The following is a 24,651-nucleotide window of genomic DNA, read 5'->3' as shown; positions in this document are numbered from 1 at the left end:
CAACATTTTCATTTATGAATTATAAATAATAAATAGCCAAAGCCACTAATAAAAAGTGCCATGTGCTTTAAAAACAGATTTGCACATTTTTCTGTATAGTAGCATATTCTGACGCTGTAAATGCTGCAGTAATTCAGTACTGAGCCACTTCAAAACAATTTATAAAATTTGCTTTTATTTTTCCTGAAAAATTTCTTGCAGCTAGAAACTGTCAGTCACTGCATAGATGCTTTTTTGTTCTGTTGTTATGCAAAAAAACCATGGAGATATTTCTATATCAAAACTGAGGAAAATGAAGCCTTCCTGGACTACGCTTATTTTTGGTGGAAAAATATAGTTGGCAATAAAAAATTGCACAAGCCAAACCGTTCTTTTCAGCATTTTAAGTGCGGTGATGGAGGCAAGAGGCCACTCTGGTTCTTGGACACTATGTAGGCACAAACAGCTGCAGCTGGACAAGGTGCACATCTTAAATCATCTGTTTTGGTTTCTAATTTATTTTCATGCTATGATCCAATATAAGCTTGATTACTACTACTCTTGTGCCATTTACATATATTAAAAATGGAATAGCTTTTCTAATATTCTGCTAAAGAAATGATTCAAATGCCACTTAGCACCTCTGTGTGGTTAGTACCATAATAGCTTCTGCTCTCTCAAAAAAAAAGGGAAAACACTATCAGTAAAAAGAGGGGAAGATGTCTGGCTTTAGGATAGTGCTGTGTATAGTTCTCTATAAGAGTAAGAAATATTACTATATTGAGAATAGAATTACCAATTTCTTCCCTTGTCTGGTGCTAGTTAATACAGTGTTTATTGAGTTTTATAGTTATGTAGTATCTGTCATCCTACCTGTAAGCTTCAGCAAACTACAGCGAGTGTAAGCTACAAGAAGCAGGGTGACAGAAGGGACCACCTCCTTTGTACTGAAGCATAGTGGCCTTGGGTGGGGCATGGAGTAGTGCTCCCAGGTACAGAGGGAAAATATGTCAGTCCCAGGCAAGGTCCTGATTTACTGACCTTTGTACTGAAGCATAGTGGCCTTGGGTGGGGCATGGAGTAGTGCTCCCAGGTACAGAGGGAAAATGTCAGTCCCAGGCAAGGTCCTAATTTACTGAAGTTAATAAGAAATCTTTCATGATCACAACCAACAGAAAAGGAAAACAGAAAGATCCAAGCTTCACTGAGCAGTTGGCACTAAGTTTAATAAACTAAGGATGAGTTTTTAGGATAAGCCCATTGTGTGCAGAAGCCCTGTAATTGGCTCAGCAGGAGCTAATTCAGAAATTGAGGAGGGTTCAAGCACCGGGTCTGGCTCAGACATTACTCTCCTAATTTGTGCAGTGTCATTAAAGCCCAGGAAAAAACTGTTTCTAAGCTTCACCTGATATGATCCTGCACTGCTGCACTACATTGGGTGAGCTTCTCCATGTGGGACAGTGGAAGCTCAGGGAATATCTTAATCTTATTTTTTTATAATCTAATCTGTGTACCACTGCTAACTGCTCAGGTGACAAAGCTGTATCCATTAAATCCCAGCACGTCAGGGAGGACACAGCACTGCATGATGAAAAGCAGTAACTTTAGTGATGACAGAGTAACAGAAACTGGGGGGACTATGAACAGACCCTGTAGCTGCAGGAAAGTACTTGGAGTGTATGCTTCCTTGTATCCTCAGGGACCACTTTTAAAAACCCTTTAATTGGTGTCAGCAGGTAGAAGCTTGACTGCTGACTAAGCTGAGTTGCCTTGGCATGGGACAGCCCATGTATGTAGCGCCAGGACGTTGCTATAATGTAAGAGCAGCCTGATAGCATCTGTACACTTTAATGGTGAGCATAAGGCAGGTTCCTGACATCCATCAGCCAGCATTGCATTACTGCTACTGCCTGCTTTACTAGCAAGACTGTACTGACTGCTCACCCCACACCACCCCTTCATTCTCCAGAGGCAAGGAATATCCTCTGCAGGTGTGTGCATAGGCATTGTCTGCCTGTAATCATAATTCATGAGTTTGTGTGAGTGGGAATTGTGGTTTTGCATTTAGAGAAGGGACAGCAGGCTATATGAAGTCCTTCAGTACAGACAGAAAGTGGTGACCCAGGTGCAGATACAATCATAAAGACCATGGCAGCCACTGAGAAAAATGGCAGGAACAGTGAGGAAGGGGAGATCTTCAGTCTCGGAGGTGGGCAGATACAGCAATTGGGTTTGTTTTTTCCTGGAACAGTGAAAGGCACCTGCAGGAATGGGTGAGATGCTTGAGAGCAGCAAACAGCTGAATGCTTGATATTGGTCAGCTTCTTCCCTTCTCCAGATAAAGAATATACATGTATTTTGCCCACTTCCCATCAAATCTTGAAACACTCACTTCAGATTTGTTCAAATCTACAGCAGGGATTTGGCCTACAGGTCTCATTTTTTACTGTGCACTCTCATCTCTGAAATTAATGAATGTTCCTGGTTGCTCTGGAGCTTGCTTTAATAAATCAACCTATTCTATAATACCAACTATTTCCTTGTGCTATTTAAAATCCATTGCAGAAGTGCAGTTACTGAAACGTGTCGATGCACAGCAAATAGTCTGATGGCAGTATTTCACAAAGTATATGGACGTTCAACCCATCTTCAAGGGGGACGTGTTGCCAGGTTTTGAGACAGGCATACAGAACACAGAGTTGTTCTACAGTTGCACAACGCTGGTATGAAGACAAGCCTAAGTTATTATGCGCTTCCTCTCAACCCAGTGCTACTGTGTATAGCTATCTGTAAGTCTTGGGGCTTATGGTCTCATCCTGAAATACAGCTTTTTCATCATTATAGGGGTGGATCATGAAAGCCTGTATCACAAACAATACTGTTGTATCTCTTATGTGTGGACAAAAAGCAGAAATTTCTGGAGTTTGTGGTCCTACCTCTTTGTGAAGCAGGTTAAACTGACAGGATAGTTCTTTTCCCACCTTTGCCATGCTTTTCATTATGTCTTTCAGCTCTTTTTTTTTTTTCTTTCAGTTCTTTAGTTTTCTCTCTCTCTTTCTCTCTATGTACTATATAAATTTAGATACAGATACATCTATATAGTAATATTTCTTCTACCTTGAATATGGAAGACAGTAATATTTCAAAATATATTTATTGCTAACACAGAGCTGTTTGTGTGCTGTCCTAGTCATATTAAATAAGTGTTCGTGGTACTTCCAGAGTTGCAAGATAAGGTGATTTGTCAGTATGAGCTATTTGATTTTGGGATTTGTAGAATGCCTTTGCTGCACACAGCTGTGTATACGCTGATAGCACTTTACTATGCAACTATATAGAGCAGTTTGTAACCGCAACATAGGAAAAGGCAGATAAGAAGGGGTAGGGGAGCCAAATAAATCTATATTCTGTCACTGGTACTTGGAATATCAATCAGAAATATTCTTCTAATTATTGAGCTAGAAATAGTTCACAGTTAATTGTTGAATTAGAAATAGTTCACAGTCAATAAGATATTGCCTTAATATTAGCAAAAATACTCTTTGCTGTGGAAAAAGTCATAACTTTTGTAACATAAAAGCCTTATTCAAGCTTAGTTTTCTGAATAGAATTATTTTTATAGAAGGAATAAGTATTTCTATTGTTTCTTTATAAAATAACACTTCTATGAAGACATTCCGTTAAAATCTGATTAATTGGAAGACGTTTAGATAATCTTATGGGTTTTTTTCTGTAAGATTTAAACATGCTGATATATTTCTACCCTTACCAGCATTCCAGATTTTAAATGAAAATAGCAGTGAGCACTGTCAGATGTTTATTATGTAACAGCAAAATGTGTTTTAAAAAAATTGCAGGTAAAATATTGTGTGGACCACTCATTTCCTTCACTGATTTTAGTGGTATCTACTAAAAAAAGAAATACGAAGAAATGCTATTTTAAAGTTTTTGAAACTAAAAATCCAAAAGCTTTTGTCTGAGAGATAGGCAGAGATTCAATTCTTCTGTTTTCAGGCAGACTCCAGGCATATAAGAAAAATGCCAACATTTGAGACTGTTAATACCTATCTGTATGGCTCAACTATGCAAGACTGGGAAGACCAGAATTTATCAGGAGATCATAGCATGGACACCCCATAAACACTATGCTACAGCAATACTGAATGCTGAATGATATATATTGTACAACAACTTTTTCTTTTTGAAATTAAATCCTAGGTTTACTATTTGCAACATCTTCCATCTGTCCACAGATGTTTCAGATGTTTAGCCTCAATTATATTAAAAAGATAAATTCTGCTGTTTTCTGGGAGTCTGTCACTGATTTCTTTCTCTGATGATGGCTCAGCACTTTCAGACGGTGTCTTCCTACTTTGAGTGCCGTCTGTGCTTCTTTGCATTGGCCGCATATTGTTTAAGCTCTAATTATATTTATCCCAAACAAGGACTGTGTTCCCCTTACATCATGAAAGTTGTGACTGGGCATTTGCCCAAGACCATGATCTAGTACTGCCGCTTTGAAGAGTAACTCAGTGAAAGACAGCCTGCAAGGACCACAGGGATTATGGCTCTTTCCATGAGCACATGCATCTGCAAATACACTCTCGTGCATCACAGGAGCCAGGCCGAACAGTACTAACGCAATTTTGCAGATATGAGAGATAGATACAAGACATCAGTTAGGATTACTACTTAATTAAGAGCTTAGATTTCCCACTTTCTCTGTCTTAATCATTTATCTCTAGCTTAACCCTCATACTTGGAGTTTTTCCACTCCAGACTGGTTCTTTAAACTCCAGGTTTTGTCTCCTTAATATATTTTTCGAAAATGTGTTACCAATTTGTATAATCAACTGGAAAAGACTTTGTGGGGGATCTTTTGCTTGTTTGGGGGAAATTTTTTTGACAATGTGTAACAGTGAATATGAGTAGTATAGAAACTGAAAAGAAAGTGTGACAACAATTTGGATAATGAAGCAGCATGTCCATCTGTAATGAAGACAACAGTTTAGGGCTTCACTACTGGGGCATACATGATCTTCCACACTTTATTTTGTCTGTGTCTTCTTAGCCTTAGTTTCTTCTTCTTTCTGTCAGTCCAGTCATGAAGGTGAAATTCATACTGGCTTTTACTGGGAAGTTAGTTTGTAGGAGGATGGTTGCATGTAGTAGTGGATTGGTTAGTAGTACTTGGCTTTCAAGCCTGATAATTTCTGTGGTGTATAGACTTGGATAGCTAATTTTAAATCACCAGCTCAAAATAGACTGACCATCTACTCTATTAAAATTATAAAGTCTTTCATAAGGATCTCAAATCATTATGCTAGCTGTTCAGCTAATGTAAGTCAAGGTAACTCAATTGATTTTAATGGAGCTAGTTCAATTTCCACCAGACAGTCATCTGGTCAATTATGTCGTGTTGTGATAAGGACAGAAAATGGCAGAATTTAAATCTATCCTTGCTGTGACAAATGACTGGAAACACTACGGTAATGATGGCTGGGGAAAAAAAAAAAAACTACAGACATTGAAATATTCTTGCTCATACACTTGTGATCCTGCTCTCTTTTCCAGGTAGCATATGCTTTCCCATCAGAAAATTTCCAACTTGACAATTGTAGGGAGGAACCACTAGGTGCCAGTGTTACCCAAACATCAGGAAAGGACTTTGTCAGTAACATTAAAAACAAACTGAAAGCCAATGCGGCTAAACCCTTTAACTGAAAATAAAGCTTCTGTGTCTTTTCAACTAAATAAGACTGTATTAAGGTTTTTGAAATCACTTTTCTAAAACCAAGCCACTAAATTGCTGTACATTGACAGAAACCCACACCAAAACAATCTCATGGCAAAATGCATTTCCATCAAAAACCCAGATAGGTACACAAAAGCTGCTATGCTGCCTTCAAGACCTTATGGATCACACCTTGGATCATAAGGCAGAATCAAAGTCTGCATTTTTCAACATGTGTACAGCTCAAATATACAGCGTGAATAGCAATTAACTGCTAAGATAGACATTTTAGAGGAAAAACTTGGTTCGGATCAAGTTGGAATTCACATTCCAAGCCAGAGCTGAAGTTTGGGTTGTCCTGTTGGTATATATCAGTGTTTTCATTTGGGGTAATTTCTATCCTTGTCATGGTCCTCTGAAAGCTTTCACCACTAAAAGAAATTGAAATCTTCTGTTTAAGGAACTGGATCAGGTGGAGACAGCTGATTGCCTGTGCATGGGAGTTGTGAATGCAAATCTCTGGCTGATCTGCACACAGCTCATTTGCCAGAGATGAATCTCACTCATTTAACTTCAGACATCTACACTGTAACTGTTTACATCCATGCCAGTCATCCTGATTTTTTTGATGTGGAGAAACAGTAATTTCCTGAGTGTGATTCATCTGGCCTATTTCAGAAACCACCTTAGCATGAGATGAATTGCAAAAGAAGCTTAGATGATTAGCTCAGGAGCTGAAATTTACACTGAAGACATCTTAAATTATGTCAGATTAATCCTACCAAAATGGTTTTGCAGTTAAATCTAATGTTTAGTTAAATTAGTTTAGTTAAATCTAATGTTTTGCTTTTGTTCTTTCTACAGCCACTAGACTTTGAAACAAAAAAGGCATACACCTTTAAAGTCGAGGCCTCCAATGTCCATCTGGACCATCGATTTCACTCAGTAGGCCCATTCAAAGATACTGCCACTGTGAAGATAAACGTGTTGGACATGGATGAACCTCCAGTTTTCAGCAAGCCTGTGTACACAATGGAGGTTTATGAGGATACGCCTGTGGGCACCATTATAGGCGCAGTGACGGCACAAGACCTCGATGCTGGCAGCAGCTCCGTTAGGTAAGAAAACTTTTTCTCCTTTGATAACTCTCAGGCAACCCAAAGTGCTGCTGACAGTGAAATTTAGTGGTGAAGAGCTTAGTAAGATGTTATAAAATGTTCCAAGTGTGTCACTGTAACAGATACCTGATGCTCTGAAAAATATTGAAAAGAGATGCTAGTTTGAGTTTAAATACATTAAATACTGACAGCTTCTTATCATACAGATCATATAAGTTACCATGCACTGACATGACTTCAGAGATGGTGCGCTCAGATTAGAACTAAAAACAGCGTTTTGCCTGATGTCTGTGGCTTCCACACAAGTGGCTCTGAAGTACAGTAGTGAAAAGGAGGTTGTACATGCTGCGTCTGTGTCGTACCTCAACACGTCACAGTGAGCACCACCAAACTTGCAAACAACAAGTACTTTGGTAAATAATTGCCACATCTATCTTGGGTAAGGCCGTGGGGCCGCGATTGCTGGCCTACATGGCTGTGTTCAGCAGACTTCAGCACAAGCAAACCGCTGCCAGCAAAACTGCTTGCTTACGGGTATAGCTTATTTTCCCAAAATAAAAAATATGCAAAAGTAATATATTGATTTTGCTGATGTATGTCCAGCCACATTAGAAACTATAAAGTGAACCAGACTCATGTACCAATAAGGAAGCTCTTGTGCAGAGACCTACCTGACTTCAGGAAATTTTTTTATTCCCAGTCTTTCATGAGCAATATTGCAGATATAATGGAAGTCATTAATCTTTAAATATTAATGTTTTTCAAATGGAACTATGATGGAACAGGAAAATGCCACTAGCATCTACCAAGTGCATAAACATTCATGCATATTTGACTATGAACTTAATTTGGACTTTTTAATCCATATTTATTAACTATGTGTGTTTTGACTTGGTACTTATAGTCTCAAAATGTACAACAAACATGCTAGATGAAATGCAGCAGTGTCTCTTTAGCTCCTGCTTTGTCAATTTACTGTTAATTATTGCTTAAAACTGTTACTAATGTTGTTTGTTTCACTACATTTTTAAAAAATACATTCTGCATTCTTTTCCAATGCAGAAATTAATTTGTTCATGAATCTGTGACACATTCCTTCCCTGACAGAGGATCAAAACCCACACTAACAAAGACTGAAGTGAGAGCCTTTTTCTCTGGTGGTAGCCTATGAAAATAACCCCACTAAAGTCAATATGCTGTTGAAAACCATACTCTCTTGCAACCAGATAGCAAGACTTTAATCATATTGTTGAGCAGTTTTTCATATGACAGCAGAATCATTTGAATGTATAACCACTCCACAGTGAGAGTTTTTTATTTCATAAACCCACCCAGGAGACTCAAGTGCTCTACTTACTGATCCTACATTTGCAACTACACAGGAAAGATCATTGTCTCACGATGGTTTTTCCATACACTGCACTCAGTGTAATATTGAATCCTAAGCCATTTTAAAGTGTCCATGTCTACCTTTTTTTAACCCTGAAATCTTTACTTGGGTGTCCAAATGCCCATATACAGTTAAAAGATCAGGAATATTATAAAATACCGTTGCATTTTAATCCCACTGCTCTACTTGCTGATCCCACTTACACCAACAAACTACAGAAGTGCTCCCAGGGTCACTTTTATGAACCAGTTCAGATGGTTCATGCCCAGGGAAAAACATGAACTATGTCCCAGTATTACTGATTTCTCAGAGGGACCATTGCTGCCCAAAAGTAAGCCACACATTGAATTCAGTGGACTCTGGAAGAACCTACCTGTGTCCAAATGCTGACTAGTCCAAGCAGAAAAATAAATTATAGGCAATTGTTACTTACTGGTGTATTAGTGCTCAATATTCCATAAGTTTTGTATCCCCTAGCTGAAAAAAAAAAAAGGACATGACCAGAGTTAGAAAAGTAGAAATTAGTTTGAAAGAGTTGCATGTGGTTACAACATATTAATGTATCTTAACCAATTATGCTCTTTCAGTCATTTAAAATCTAGATCATCTCGTAGATGTAAAGAATGGCTCCATCAATTTAATCATATTTTTAAAGAAGGGGCCCAAGCATCTTCTGAGCAAATATGCCCTCTAAACAAACATACAGAAGCAAGTAATGATCTTAATGAGGTAACAGCCCATAAAATTTGTTGGGTGGCACAGTTTCTCTACAAATTCATTAATTTTCTCTGAAATGTTTTCCTAGAGCAGTTTGACCTTTAAGATGCCCACTACAACAACAAAATCAACAATCTCTCAAACAATAGAGACCGGAATAAAAGACCAATCTGCACTAGATGCAACAGAAGTCAGAACTCTGGAGAACAAAGCAGGCTAGAACAGCTCACATGAAAGGAAGCGGCACTAGTCACAGCAACTAAATCTATGTTATCAGACAAAAACTTCAGCTCTGTTATGCTAGACACTTCAGGAAGAGGGAGATAACAGCTAAGAATGAAGACTGGATTCAGCTGGTAGAAAAAGAAAAAGATTTTGCTAGAATCTATTGAAGATGTTGAGGTTTACATTATTTTTCTGTTTTCTCCTGTTACTGGAATCAAGTTCTTTGACAAGTCAGGAAATTTAAGAGGTTTGTTTTGTGGGAGGATATTTGTTAGAGATGTCGAAATGAAATGGCACAGAGTGCACATTCAGTAAGAAACAGGAAATTAAGCACAAGGAGAAAAGAGGCCACAGGTATTCAATACCCGCAAGACTGACTGGCTTTGAAGCTATTTTGGAACATTAACCCAGTGCACCTGATTTTCAAACTGTGTTAAATCTGGAGTTTATGTGTCTAGGAGAGCTATTCTGTCTATTCTCATTTTATCCGTAGCACTGCAGGAAATGCTCAGCATGAATGTTCAGATGAAGTCCTATGTGCTTTGTGGCCATTAAAAATCCCAAAGCACTTCTGAAAAGAGCAATGATCTCATGTTCTTCTCAGACTCCTCTAGTTTATGACAGTTACAAGCTCTCTGGGAGAAAAAAAAAAAAAAAGCACCTGTGTTGTAGTGTGTTGTGATGCATGTGATTTGTAAACATGCAAATGTTTTTACTAAAGTTCCTTGTACTTCTGGTACAAGGAATTTTAGATCTTCCTAAAAATCACTTTTGGATGTGTCCATACAACATGACTGTTATAGGCAGAGCTGTCTAAATAACAAGAAAGTGCAAATGGATGGCAAGACTGAGTTATCTGCAATACTTCCTAGAATAGTGAGTTTTATTTAACAGTGTGTGGGAGGTTCAACAACTTTGCACTGCCACCTTTGAAGTTGTCAGATTTCCTTGGAGATGATCTTCTGGCATAAAGCATGAAAGGATTTTTTCCCCTGATGTGAATCTCATATATGACTCCAATTACAATGGGTTTCAGATTCTGTGCCACAACATTGCCCTTCAGATTTTCTCTGCTTGACTCAGGAGTTTTTCCTTATGAACTGCAAGAAAGACTCAAAGCAGGAAAGCTGTGGGGACTGTGCATTTTCCTATCCAAGTCCAGAGTCGTGAAACCATGATATCAAAGAAAAAAGTCATGTGTACTAGTCACAGGTCAGTCTTACCCTCACTATCTTGGGGATAAGGCTGCATTCCCTGCATGTACTTCAAAGGAAAAGCCTTATTTGTTTTCTGAACTAGGTTGCAGTGGTCCAGAAACTTTTAGGGATAGGTTCTGTTTTCCCAGTGCAATACTTTGTCATGTAAAGATCAAGAAAATGCAAATATCAGGTTTCTTCCTGAATCCTTGAATACTTTATCTTAAGGCACAAGCACAAACAAGATGAATTAAAGTTAACGCATGTAACAGGAAAGCGCTTGACCTTTCAGTCCCATAATTCTTATGACTTTTTTGTGCATACACTTTTTGAACTTACTTTTTCTTCAAAAAGAAAAATCTCATCCTGTGACACCGAAATGTATCGTATAGTTACATACATACTTGGAAAGACTGGGACATCTAGTGAAAGACTGCGACATCTGTTTCCAGCACCTCAAGCCTCCTCATTTGATAACAGGTTAAGAGATAGCTATTTCTCTGTGTATGGTGTCACGCTGGAGAGCAACAAAATGCTTTCCAATTGGTTTTGCACAGATAAAAGATGGGGAGACTCAGGAATTCTGATTCCTTTTTTACCCGCTGTGGTGAATTTTGCATACTTCTTACTCTGTTACCCTGTCTGTTTCTGTCGCAGTCTTAGCTCTACTTCATCCCTTACCTTTTACTGAAGTCCCAGTCTCCTCAACCACTTTAAGACCTCTGTTCCAAGTTCTAATTTATCCAGGCTAACTAATTCAAATCCCTGCACCAGTACCTCTCAGTTCCTGCTGCAGATCCCTGGCCATCTTTTTCAGTCCTCCTACTAGCCCACTGTTTTCTTATTATGCTCTGGCAGTCTAATACCAGTTTCCTATTTCACCGTCTATCTTTCTTTCTCCCACAGCAGGTTTCTGTTTTTTTCATCCTGAACCACATCCCATTAGTTTCATTGGCATCCTGCTCTACTGCCTTCCTTTCTTCTGCTGATGACAGACGTCTTTTTTGATCTCAGTGGCTCAATGTATTTTTTCCTCTTTATTCCAATTACTTTGATCTTCTTTCTAGAACTATAGAAATTGAATTTGAATTGAAATTGAAATTGAATTTTCTCTGAAATATCCCAAGGGGTATATTTGCCCGACATATCTGCCCTTTCCCCCCCAGCCTCCCTAATTTCCAGCCTCTTTTGGCTCAGTGAGTATGCAGCTACCATATACACAACCACATCCTCATCTACCTATCTTCCAGCCATGCTGGAAATGATATAGGGCAACAAATTGCTACTTCCTCCTCCTATTTCTCCACAACTATCTGACTCTTCCTCTGTTTTCTTGTCTGGCTCCTAGACTTTGTCTTCATGACCTCAGGCAATCTCATCATCCTCTCCATCATCCTCTTCCTGTAGGTTCCTCCCCATATGATCCCATGTACTGCTCTGCCGTTCTCTAGGTTTGAATGAGCTGGCTTCCTCCTCGGCAACTGTGTGGTTTTAAAGGGCTGAATGGAAGGGTGGCTTCTCTTCAAACACAAGGCAGAAAAATCTTCCCATTCTGTGTATAAACTGTCTTTCAAAAGGAACTGTTTGCTTGCGGCTTGATGAATTCCTGCTCTTCAGCAGAGTCACAGCGACTGACAGTATCTCTCTGCTTTACCTTTACCGTGAAGCAAGATGTGTATAACAAATTATTATGGTAATCTCCTTCATGGCAGTTTAAATTAACATGTTTTATTTCACTTTTGCAATGGATTAGGTGCACGCAAGCAGACAGTTACCACGGCTCAGTTGACAAGTAACTGTGTTGTATTAATTCAAGGACTATGGTATCTTGGTTCCAGTGATCAGCTTAGAGCTACTACAAGTAGCCACTACAAAAAGGTGCAGCTCTGTTTTAACCTTAATCTTAAATCTATAGATTTAAGGATGAAGAGATTACACACCATTCTTTGTCAGAGAAGGTAAACATACTTGCGCTCTTTAGCCCTCTGTGATACTGCAGCATTTTCACTGGGATCAGCTAGAGACTTGAGCTGAAAAACTCTCCTTTGTCATTTTGGAGCACATGCAGACTGACTTTTTGATCTGTGAGGGTTTTTGCAGGACTGGCAGGAACATGGAGCAAAGGTGAGTACAAGTCAGAAAGCCTGCGCTAGAGGGAAATCAGACCTTCCCAAATAAAAGATTGCTAGGATTCATTTTGATATGCGTAGATTTTCCTAGATTGACTCCTGGAAGCACTTGCAGCATGAAATATTATTTCCTAAGTCCAGCAAGTCAAAAGCAACTGAAAACAAAGTTTAGAACTGAGAGAAGCCAGTGACCTTTATTTGCAGTCAGTAATTCATCACTTTACTGAATCTTGTCAAAAACAACAGGTGATCTTCAGTTGGCATATGCAAACATATTAAGCTATAAAATGTCAGTCAGGAGTTTAGAACTAAAAATATGTGTAGATCCAAGAAGTTTATAGACTGCTGCTTTCAGTGAATGACCTGTTTGTGAGGGAAGTGGATGCGGAAAATGAAGAAGTGTGCATTCAGCTCCAAGGCAGAAAAGAACAACTTGGCAGGGAAAGCTTTTAAACTAATGGAGAACAGCAAAGACAGAGTGAGGGGAAAGGAACAATATGACCATAATAGTTCTAGTTTACTTCACAGCACTTGTACCACCTGGTGATGTGATTTTACAAAGCCAGTTCACATCCTAGAAGCACACACTGTAATTTTACTTTAGCTCAAATAATAGTCTTCCTGATTTTTGATCAAGGGCTCTTATACCAAATTTCTTCAGCAATGGATTTCGCAAGCATTCTAGAAAGCAATTGTGAGATTAAAACCAAGGTTTAATGGCTGCAGCCGTATCACCTCAAGCTGTGAACCTCTCAGGGCTTGACACGAAGAGAATTACAAAAGGTCAGGACTAAAACCAAGGTCTAAGAAAAACTTAACTGCTACAGGGAAGCATGTTAGTTGGTTATTCTGCACAGTGGTACACAAAGTCAAACCTGAAACCATCTTCCTAGTATAAAATTAAGCTTCCCAACATTTTTAATTAAAGATTTTACATTTCGTTACAAAAGAATAACTATTTTAACCAGGGGGTTTGGACAAGATGGCCTCTGAAGGTCCTTTCCAACCTCAACCCATCTTTGATCTGTGACTTCCATCTTTTCTAAGGTGGAACAGAGAGTGTGGCAGATAATGGCACAGGTTCATCTAAGACGGCTGGATGTGAAAAAGAAGCAAAGATAATGTACGTACAACGATGAGGTTCAGTATGTGCAAACACGAAAGAAAATAATTAAAAAGACTGCTGTCAGCATCCATGTAAATAATTCTACAAGTTTATAATAACAGATTACTTCAGGCAGTAAATCTGAAAATACTGTGGAGGAAACACAGTGCAGAAATTCCAGCTCAGGCAGGAGGAGAGAACTGATTTCAGAGGCAAATGATGGGACATGACCTGGCCCAGGTCAGACCACCAGCGTGCAAGGGGGACCAAGGAGGTTCTTATCCAGCAACTTGTGCCTGAGGCCTTCATGAAATTCGTAAAACCTTTGAAAACGTGACTTCATACTTATATTGATCTCTGCAGATTCTGAGTTTCTTTATACGTGCAGAGGATTGGGGAGGAGAAACGAAAAAGGAAAATGCAGAAGCTCCTGCAGTGTCACAGTTGTCCTGAATAATCTCTTACTTTATGACCACTTCACCAAACCAGCTTCAAAGCAAAAATGCAGCCTCCGATTCCTGACTTCACTGTGTGTTTCCTCTTGCAGATCCAGCTGACAATCCAAGTGAGTCCCAGCTGAGGATATAAGTAAGAGATAAATCCTCTACTGGGTGCTGTAGTTTTCTCTAGAGTCAGCATGATTGCTGTTATTTGCTTTTTCTTTGATTGTCTCAGCATCAGCATTTTAGTTAAACTTTTTTTTCCCGGGGAAAAATATGAGAGATTTGTTTGGATTTTACTATCCAAAAGATATAGAACAGAGCTAATATTGACATGATGCAAAAACCAAGCAACCAAAGATTTTTCCTGTTGGATTTATGCCAGTAGGCCTGCTCTCCTCTATAGCAGCTATGCTACTGACTGCCTTAGCACTTTATCAGAAGATAAAGCATTTCAGGTCAGGCATGGGATCAGAGGCCCAGGAAGCATCTCTGTCTTATCCTGTGGTGTTTAGGTCACATACACCGAAGTACAAAATAACGTTTCAACTCCTACTGAGGCTGAATGTCTGATGAAGTCATCACGTCTCTTTTCCCCTTCTCAGCTTTCTTAAGGGTTGGGGAGGTCCCGTCAGACTCATTTACTCCCTGTCTTTCTGTGCTCACTCTGCCCTGTGATAGCAATACCAATGCACATCCAGACACCCATCCCTGCACTCCTTTTCCCCGCCTAAAACCAGCAAAGCAGGAGCCCTGCTCCTCTTCACCAAGTGTGAGATGCATCCTCCAGCGCCCGGGTGTCTCGGTGGATGCAGGTGGTGGGTCCCTCATGCTGTGGGCAGGATGAAGGTGGAAAGAACAGACCATTGAAAACAGTGCAGAGGGTAAATGTTCACCTTTCAAAATCGGGGTGAAAGGGTGTTCAGGGCCTATAATTTGTGGTGCTGGTAGAGGAAGTGCTCTACTGCTTTCCCACCATTGCAACGTTGACTGCCAAGCCTGGAGTGAGGGGGATCAATTCAGCGTGCCTTCTGCTGCTGCTCACAGTCCAAACAACTGAGACTTAATTAAACTACAGGACAAAGCTTTCCCTCTGCCTGTCTTGCAGTTCTGGCTGCTCAATGAGGCAGGAAAAATTACTTAAAACTGAATAAAAACAATGCATTTTGCAAATGACAACGGCTTTTGATAAGATACTCAGCTGGCAATGAGAAGCGCAGAGCAGACAATGGAGCTGACTGAAGGGTTTGATAAGTAAATGAACAAAACCTTTAAAGGGAGAGGGGGGAGGAAGTGTAGGAATTTGTAGACAGGTAGAACTGGCAGTTTGAAAGGGCTGATAACTGAACTGCAGCACGTTTTATTTCCTGTATTGCCTAGCGTGTTTTACTAAAATTCTCATGTAAGATTTATAAGGTTTATGAAAAGTTTAACAGCTTCCCACACTTGGCTCTGACCCCCCCATTGAAGTCTGACCGTCTGCAGCCACTGCTTCCCTGCCAATGAATTCTGCATTATGGTTGATTTTGTATAAAGGAGTAAGGGATAATTTCTTTGCACTGATATCACTCATTCCAGATCAGGTAAGCTACTGACTGCTAAAATCACTATTCCTTCACCCTCCTGATTAAAAACGCAAAAGTATGCAGCCATGCATATAGGACTGTGAACCTGGTCATGTAGTGTGCAGAAGACTCAGACTGTGCTGTTTTTTCATGTGGAAGATCATGTGTTATATGAAAGATATGAAGATGATAGGCACATGACATTATGACAAGAAGTGTTTGTTCCTTCTCCCAAAGTGTGGCAATTCCATCTGTCCTCTAAAGCATCACTACCTGGGTGCTGTATAGACAAGAGTCATTCTGGGGAGGCTGGAGTACAGCTCACAGCATATTAGTTTGAGAAATTATACTGCTGAACTCCTTTGGAAAAGGGGACAGACGAGTACCACAACTTACTTGAGCTTCTGTCAAAAAAATCCAAAAATTCTCTGCTTTTTAAGCCAAAATATATTAACAAATACAAAGCTATCCTTCCACTGAAAGACTAGATACATTGCTTCAGTAGGATGTTCAAAAACACTCTGCTTGGATTGTTACAACAGCATTACATCAGTGCTAAGTACCTTCAAAATTCTCTACAAAATCATAAATAAATACGGCATTTTGATTAGAATGATCAAAGAAAGTCATGGTAAAGCTGTCAGAAATATTTTAATATATCAGTAAATTGGGGAGTGTGTTTATTTTTAGGTGTGGCAAGTGTGATGTGCTAATATGAAATACAATTATGCCACTTACATGGCATTGCTGGCACGGCCATCTCTAGTTTTTGCTGCCTGTGAACAAAGCAGTGACCTTTCTACCTAAGTTCACCGTGTTGTTTTTGTGTTATTGCATGGCAGCAAATGCACTTAGAGCAAGTTAGACCAACTACATTGCCTGCTCATTTTTTGGTTGTATCTGAATATGCAACCTTGAGAGGCTCATTTCAAAGCACCACCCATGAGAGGGTTATTGACACCAGTTCTGCAAGTGCAACTGCCCGTGAACCCAATTTGTGAAACAGGTTAGGTTAGGTTAGAAAACAACTGAAAACAAACTACTTCTTGACAAACTGGCCCATTTAACTTTAAAAGAAAATCACATTTGGGAGAACTGTAGGACTAATGCAGATTGGAAGCGGGGAGGGAAGTGAGGGGAAGAGATAACCACTTAAACTGGAACAGCGTCAGAAGTCCTCCTGTGGCTCTGTCTGGCTGGGCACTTAGGAAAGATGTTAAGATTTCATGGCAGTAGTTAGAAGAGAATGGCAGTGCTGATTCCTTTTCACATTTCAGCTAGAGTCTGGTTTTTGTTTGTTGAGGTTTTTTGCTTGTTTGTTGGGATTTTTTCTTCATTCCTAGTATCCCCCTGGAAAAAAAAAAAATCAGTTAAGTGCTGAGATTATTATGTATCTGCATGGGTAGGGTTCTTCTGGGATCCAGCTGGTATCCACAGGACTACGCAAAGGAGAAGATCTGACAGCAGACCAGGCAGGGTTTCCTTTGGTTTGACCTCTAACGCCTCAGCAGTGTTCTGAAGATATGCAGTACAGGTACAGAAAGCTTCTGCTCCCATTAAGGGAGATGGCTTAATAAATTATTTAAACATATAAACAAGAAAATACAACCTAGCAGAACAGCAGCTGCCACTTTCAAACATTACCATGTCCTTTACTTTTTTTTTTTTTTTTTTTTTGTTAGGAACAATTTACATCGAAACTTCAAATATTTTACTGTTATTAGCATTAGAGTTTTCTACTAACTTACTATGAATATATCAGATTATGTTTTTATGTGACAGTAGATAAGTTTGACTGGACTTAATTCCTCTAAGCAAAATATCACAGTATTAAACCTAGGGTATTAAAACCAGGAATTCTGCACAAGAGAGGTCCTATTTCTTTACATTATATTAATACATTTATTTTTAAAAACCTGTTTGATAGTAACAGAGCTTCATTCAACAAAAAGTATTTTTATTTTATTAGATATATCTAACATTTTTTTGTCTACATAATACTTTGTATGCATACAGCACAAGAGTTTCTGGATTGTACAGTGTAAAGGGCATATAAAAAATGAGAAGGAACCCTGTGGTTGTATGAACACAGAACATGAACGATATGCAAAAACTATTGTCTACTACTGTCAGGCAAGTGGTGCGTTTCACCTTGCTTCATATTATCATGCTGCACAGAGGAGAAAAAAGGATATTTACCATTGCTGCTCTTGTAAAACCTTGTGAGACAGCATTTTTAAGTTAATAGAAAGTCACAAGACTCATAAGGGCAATCCTTAAATCAAATTAAGGTATGAAAAAGAAACTAAAGTAGCTTAATACTGATTCAAGTGCTGTAGCCCTGAGGAAGACTTTGGAAATCTAACTGTCTTCTGTAACCTTAAAAGCAGATAACTCAGATGATTGCGTCATTTAACACAAGAAAAGAAAATGTTTCTTACGTCTAGTTATACTTGTTTGAATTTAATGGCTTCTCTGAGCATGCATGGTCTACAGGGGACTCACTTTAAAAAATCTTTATTGCACCTTTAGCAAATTTGTGGGAATCACTCCTCAGTCTTAACTGGAATGGAAGATACTTCCAGTAATCGGCAGAAGAGTTCAGCACTTAAATTTGAGAAGAGCAAAGGACAGCAGGGTAATAAAGAACTTAGTGCTTCAAATAGGAATATATGTACATATAGTGATCCAATTTTTTTGAGTTTTACACAATGATAACACTCATCTAAAGAGCTGCAGGAAGAAAACTTCAGTGGCAGGGTGGGATTTTGGAGAACAAAAAGTTGTTTGTGTGCTTCAACACATTAAGTTGTCTAACATTTTAATCTCTTTTAGGCTTGACTTGAAGTCTGAATTTCTTGTTTCTCATTGCAGTAGTGATTTTTATGTTTCCCTACTTTTTAATAACTGTAATTGTAAAAAAACCCCAACTTTTATGGTTATATTAAAATACTTGGAATTGCACCGTAGAGCAGGTTTGTAACTGAGTATGATTATCATGATAGTACTCTTTCCTGTTATGTATTAGAATTTAGCATTACAGGGACTAATAAAATTATTCAGGCCATCTTTCTAGAATTTTCCCTTTCTGCACAGTCTCCATTATTTTACCCAGCTTAGTTTTGTGGTACCAAGTGACAGAACTCATATCATTCTTCTTGTGTGCAGCATACTATACATCACTGCCAGAAAGATTTTGCTGCATAACATAACTTTTCCCCTTTCTTAATTTTGCTGCTCTGCTTCTCTGTGCCAAACAAAATAATACCTTTCCTTTCTCAGTGTTTAAGCCCTTCAGCTATCTGTAAACTGTTATCATATCGCCCTTTTGTCATCTCTTATCCAAGCTAAACCTATTTTAGTTCTTTTAATCTTTGCTTATAACCTAGAATGCCTAGACCCAAGACAGTTTTCCTTGTTTTTATGTAAACTCCCTCCAATTTGTTGATATCTATCAAGTGATGTAGTGCCCAGGACAAATTCTGTTGTAGAGGTGTCATTTTCTCAATGTCTAGTTTTGTGCAGAGATCTATTAATTTCCAGCCATGGCACATTATTATTCTACTCCTGAAAAGTCCTTTGGACTTTCAGGTAGTCAAATCACATCTGAAGTCTCATTTGTATTCTTCCAGTGCCTCAATCCTTTTGCAACTCCTGCTTTACATGTTTCTTTAATCTATTTAATTATATATGTATTGGAATTACAAAAAATCCTAACTGATCGCAGTTCCCTACTGAATCTTATTATCTTTCATTTATGTTTCTAATTTTGTTAGGTTCTCATCTATTATTTCTGATAGGATGGGTGGCATTTAATGGTCCCAAGTTGGGATGAACTCTGAATTTTACTTACCTGCAGTTCAATATTTAAATAAAACTTTAAGTGAACTCAGTTTAAACAATTTGAGGTCACATACACAAAGAGTGATCTATTACATTACAGCAAATTTTTATTTCATCCCTCACTTTTCTTCACAACTTTTTCTCGCAAAAATAATGTTCTATCTGACTAGGTACTGGAGCAAGGAACGTGCTTTACATCAGCAAAGTGCAAGTTGAAACAAGTTGAGATATTTTTATAAAGCAAGTCTATCAACCAGGCTATTTGTTGCTCCCAGACTAAAAAAATCAACAGGAGTTTTTGAGGAAATGTCATTCTGTATTGAAGGCACAACGATCAGAAGCCTTCAAATGCCTGATTTCCGGTTGTGCTGAGCTCATATTGCCACTGCCTTTTTTAACTCAAGGATACTCCTTGCAATGAGGCACCAAGTAATTTAATAATAAGAAGAGGAATCACTTAATTCCAAATCTTCTGAAGTCAGTCACTTATCTATCTCTGAGGATCTTGGCCTGCAGGTCTGATATTTTATGTGATACAAAATGTAACCTTCAGTTACAGGAGAAAAATTACCAGGACAGTTATCCTTTCTCCCTTTGAAGATCAGCATTACCTTTGTCTTCTTGTTGTTGTTCCCATTTCTTCCTGTGGCCTTTCCCCTCAAAGCGGAAAAGGTCTGTGTTTCTGTAAATTCCTTAATTCCCTTAATAATTTATGATTCACAGTTGAGAGTAGCTAATTTGAATATATTAACATTTCATACATATTGCTCATTTGCTCCTTATCAACAGAACTACTTTCAGCAGCAATTCTCTCACAGCTGTCAAACTGAAAACTCTTAAGTAGGTAATACTGAACAAACCAGATTCAAGCACTGGAATACACCAACGTTTCAGCCTGGACTGAGAAAGTTGCCTTTACCCCAGCTGACTGAGTTGCCTAAATCGAGACCTGCACCATGACCATCTCCTCAGATGTCTGCAGGGTGGCACAAGCACTCTCAGAGGTGCCTCAGCCCACCCGAGAGCTGCAGGCACCTCCTGCTCCCACCACTGATCAGCCACAGGTGCTTTCCAGAGTGGCTGGGCAAGGATGCGGTGCTTGGGGAAGATCAGAAGGGACTGGTGACCCAACAGAAGAGCATCTTCAGTGGAATTAAACTTCATAAGATCCCAGCCAGTTAAGAAACTACAGAAAGTGAAAGGAAGGATCTTTCCTCTTCCCAATACAGTTCAGTTACAGGGAAAGGCATTAAGCGCATGCTTGAAGTTGGAAGAAATTGTGGGTTGGAAAAGCATAGTTGAAAGCATAGTTTCTCTTAGAAATGATTCTTTATCACATCGCATCAGGAATTTTCTTACATCCAAAATGCTTCATTCCAGTGCACGGGTTTGACAAGCTGTAGTTGGAGTAATAAAATGCTTTCTAAACTGGGATTGGCAGCCAAATTATTCAGAGTGTACACAGAAAAGCTGTGATTTGGGTTTTCTTAGATTCACCGTGTCTGATTCTTAGATGTCTGCTTAAGGTACAATTTCACAATAGAAGCTGAAATACTGACAAGAATATTTGTGCTGATGAGTGGCACAAATGATGGACAATTCCATATCAAATATAAAAATTAAAGGAATGTCTCCCTCTCACTTTTTTCTTTTTTTTTTTTTTTTCTTATTCTTTCAGAAGGCTGGTTGCAATTACTGTACGCTATTTGTGGAACAGTAAAATAAAAGGGAAAGCCAGTAATTAAATGTTAAATGTGTTACTGCTCACTGAATTGGATGATTCCTTTCCATTTTCATGCCAATTCCAGTTGAATAATGTACTTTACTCCTTCAGATGATTTGCTGTATGCTAACAGCATCTCTAGGGATCCATGCTTCCCTTCCCTGCTTACTATACAGTGACAAAGGGTGTAGACAGCATCCTTTCTTCACTGTTCCTTTCAGCAGCTTGGGCAGGTCAGAGCTCTTCTCATGTTCACCATCACTGCATCATACCTATCATCTGTGTTTTAGCCCTCTTTAACTAAAAGTCCTTTAGAGTTTTACTTCTGTGGCATTTGACCTTGATCCTTCCAGTCTAGCTTTAAAGCAATCTTCTCTTCCTCTAAAATACACACACTTATCTCTGTCTTACCTTGCTCATTTCCTGGCTTGAATGGCATGGCTGTAACATCATTAACAAGTTTTAAGAATTGCATATTCCATTTCAGATGGTCAGAGTTTAGTCATGTTACCAAGTGCTCCATCTATTAATCTTTCAGGTTCAGTATCAGAAAGAAGACTTTCTGGACAAGTATTTATTCTCCAGATTCGTAAGTCCCCTCATCCATCTCATAGGCAGTGGTATGGCAGAGCTACGCAAGACTGTTCCTGCTTGTGTTCTTTGTAGGAGGTATGGATGTATATGGGCAAGGTACTGCAACTCTGCTCCTGTAATTAGTCTCTGAGACTTTCCAGTCTAAAATGATGTCAAAGAGCTTGCCCAAGACCTGGATATTGCTTTTCAGTATGGATGGGTGTAGCTGACAGCTACATGTGAGCACAAGCAAGGATAAATACACCCAGGATAAATGAATTTCCAGCTCAGGGTGCCTCTGGGCTAGAATGCATGAGAGAGCACTTAGACCTCAGTATGACCTAGCTTTCACTGTGCCAGTATTGTGCACTTGGTACATTTTTCTGTTACCTCTTGATTCTCTGTTACTTTTACTTTCTCTACATTTATGACCTCCTCTTCAAAATAAGACCTAAGAGTGCTTCCATCACTAGAAAAACCCCAGCAACCACGACCTCCTCAAAAGGAGGTGTCCCTACGTTCTTCAAATGCATAGAACAAAATACTTAGGCCAGTACTTTGCAACTGTCCTTCTTTAGAGGCAGTAAAACCCTGTCAAAAGAGACAGATTATTAATGAATGGGTTATTCATTATCAAGGTAATACTAGCAAGACTAGAATACTCAGCTGAACTTTGGAAAACAGAAAAAAATGTCTACTACCTCATAAAGGACCTTGTAACTTTCTCCTAAGTTCCCCTTTTTGAGCTTAGTCCAAGCCACAATACGCTTTCCTCTGCAAATTTGGGAACAGCTGGTGAAATCTCCACTGAGGGCCAGTTCATGGGCACACAAATGCATACTCTATATTGTGTTGAAGCATCAACTGAAAAAAAAAAAAAAGAAAAAAAAAAGATAGTAGTATGTTTGAAGTTGTTGCATGGTATAACTTGTTACATGATTCCTCTGTTGCATTGTGTCACCATTGCTCTCACTATCAAGACAGAACAACAAAGAAAGACTTTGGCAAGGCTTGCAAACTTTTGTTGAGAATGGACACCGCTGTTCCCAAAGTCATCCCTGCTAGGCAGGGGAAGTCTTCCCCTCCACATTCCTGAGACGAAAAACCACAATCCAAGTCCTGAGTTCCACAGCCTTCTTAGCCTCCTGCCACCTCCCATCCCTCCTGAGCATGTTGTCATGCATGTTTCCATAGCAGCAGTAGGACAGCTGTCTAGTTCTTTTATTCATGGTATAACAGTCTGAGGTAACTACAGTTGTCTGCTTGATTGGCTCAGAGTTCTTGTTATCCTCACAAGGGTGACCTGCTGTCACTCATGCATTCAACAGTGCTTCATCAAGCACTCTGCTATCTTCTGTGCTGCAGCTAGAGTCGACACAGTCTTCCTCATTGTCCTCTGCTCTTCAAAAGAAGATGAGCCCTCTTCAGGAAAGTACTCTCTGAGACCCCATGAGCTACACACAGCCTCACTGTTTAGCCAAGATGAATGCAAATAATTCTTGGAACTCCTAAGAGGGCAGTGTGTGTCTTTGTGACCACTCTTGGGTGAGAGTCCTTCAGACTTGACTCTTATTATTCTGTAAACCAAATATTTCCATTCTATTTCTTCTATCCTACTTGATGTACAAATACAGCTATTCTTGGAAAGACCCAAACAGTGTTAGCAAATGTATATCCTTCCACACTTATTCTCCCACATTTATCCTCCCCCAACTTCAATAATATAATCTGGAATACAATCCTATGCTAGGAAGTATAAATCAGGGAGACCTATAGTTCAAAGTTTCTTCCCCATCAGTGAATATGAACATATATCAATGTCTTGGTACTCAAACCTGCCAGGCAGGCCTGTTCAGGTGCTTCTGAAGAATAATACTGCTGTGTCCTAGGTCAACAAGTAAGGCTGTGCCAGTTCTCCCTAACTTTTCAAAGAGAGAGCTGCCTCTTGGGATTAGTGGAGTTATCCATGATCTCTCTTGCAGGGGCGCTGAGCAGTCAAACAAACCAACTTCAATTGCTTCAAATTGCTAGACCATGACTAGAAGATCTAGACAGCTGTCCTAATACCAGTATTTCAATAGTGTTTGTCCTTGTGTCACAATCTAACGAAAACTGTCAGGCTTTATGTCCCAGATACCTGGGTTTATCTCTGGAAAGTTACTGATTTTTCTGGTTGGAGACCCTTTTCCCATTTCTTCTCTTCTTGAAAGCATTTTATCCAAGAAAAAAGACAGGGCTTAGGCAATGCTATTGGCCTTAGAAAGAGACTAACTTTTTTGCTTTGCTGCTCACAAAGATTCTCACATTGAGCATCAGACTGTATGAAAGAGTAATTCTGGGCTGTAAAAGGAACCTACATTTCTTTTAGGGCCTTCCCCAAAAGTTACCTCCCTTTGAGATATTCGAAAAACTCCCATTTGAAAAGCAGCCAGATGGGGTCCCTTCACTCTTTTACTAAGGCTCAGAGACTCAGTGAAGTATCTGGGAGCAATGCTATGTCCAGAAGAGCTGTGTATAAGAGGATCTTCTGCCAGATATGTTTTCATGGGTGCTGCACATGGACAGCCAATTAAAGGAGGAAGAATTGCTGCTTGTTTGCAGTTTTTCTTTTAAATATATATGCTTTAGGCAATACTTTTCCAATACTTCCTCCTACTCCTCTTCCCTCTGTAGTCTAATCAAATATGTAGCTTCTTAGGTTGAGAGAAGCTGAAATGACTGGCTGTTCCCCCCCTGATTTTACCATATATGCAGAGTACATGGAGACAAAAGGAAGGGATGCTGGCATAATAGTTTCCACAATGTTACTGCAGGCAAAGACAGTGAATTTGGAAGAATTGTTACAGATCTATTTTTATCAAACTGTTCAGTTCACACAGATCCCACTTCCACTGAAGCCAAGAGGAATTCTGCC

At 39.2% G+C, this 24,651-nt stretch overlaps 1 protein-coding gene across 1 annotated transcript in view; it reads left to right on the top strand.

The window, feature by feature from the left end:
* LOC104469979 (cadherin-12-like) overlaps window positions 1–24,651 on the top strand; it is a gene marked incomplete at its 3' end in the record, with an annotated part of 62,701 nt that overhangs the window by 35,759 nt on the left and 2,291 nt on the right. Inside the window, exon 5 of the mRNA XM_010084736.1 lies at window positions 6,578–6,831. Coding sequence (XP_010083038.1) covers window positions 6,578–6,831 — 254 coding nt within the window. The remainder of the gene's footprint in view (window positions 1–6,577; window positions 6,832–24,651) is intronic.

The sequence above is a fragment of the Pterocles gutturalis genome, unplaced genomic scaffold (assembly GCF_000699245.1).
Source record: "Pterocles gutturalis isolate BGI_N339 unplaced genomic scaffold, ASM69924v1 scaffold10095, whole genome shotgun sequence".
Lineage (NCBI taxonomy): Eukaryota > Metazoa > Chordata > Aves > Pterocliformes > Pteroclidae > Pterocles > Pterocles gutturalis.
The sequence above is the reverse complement of the archived record's forward strand: the minus strand, read 5'-3'. Positions and strand labels throughout refer to the sequence as shown.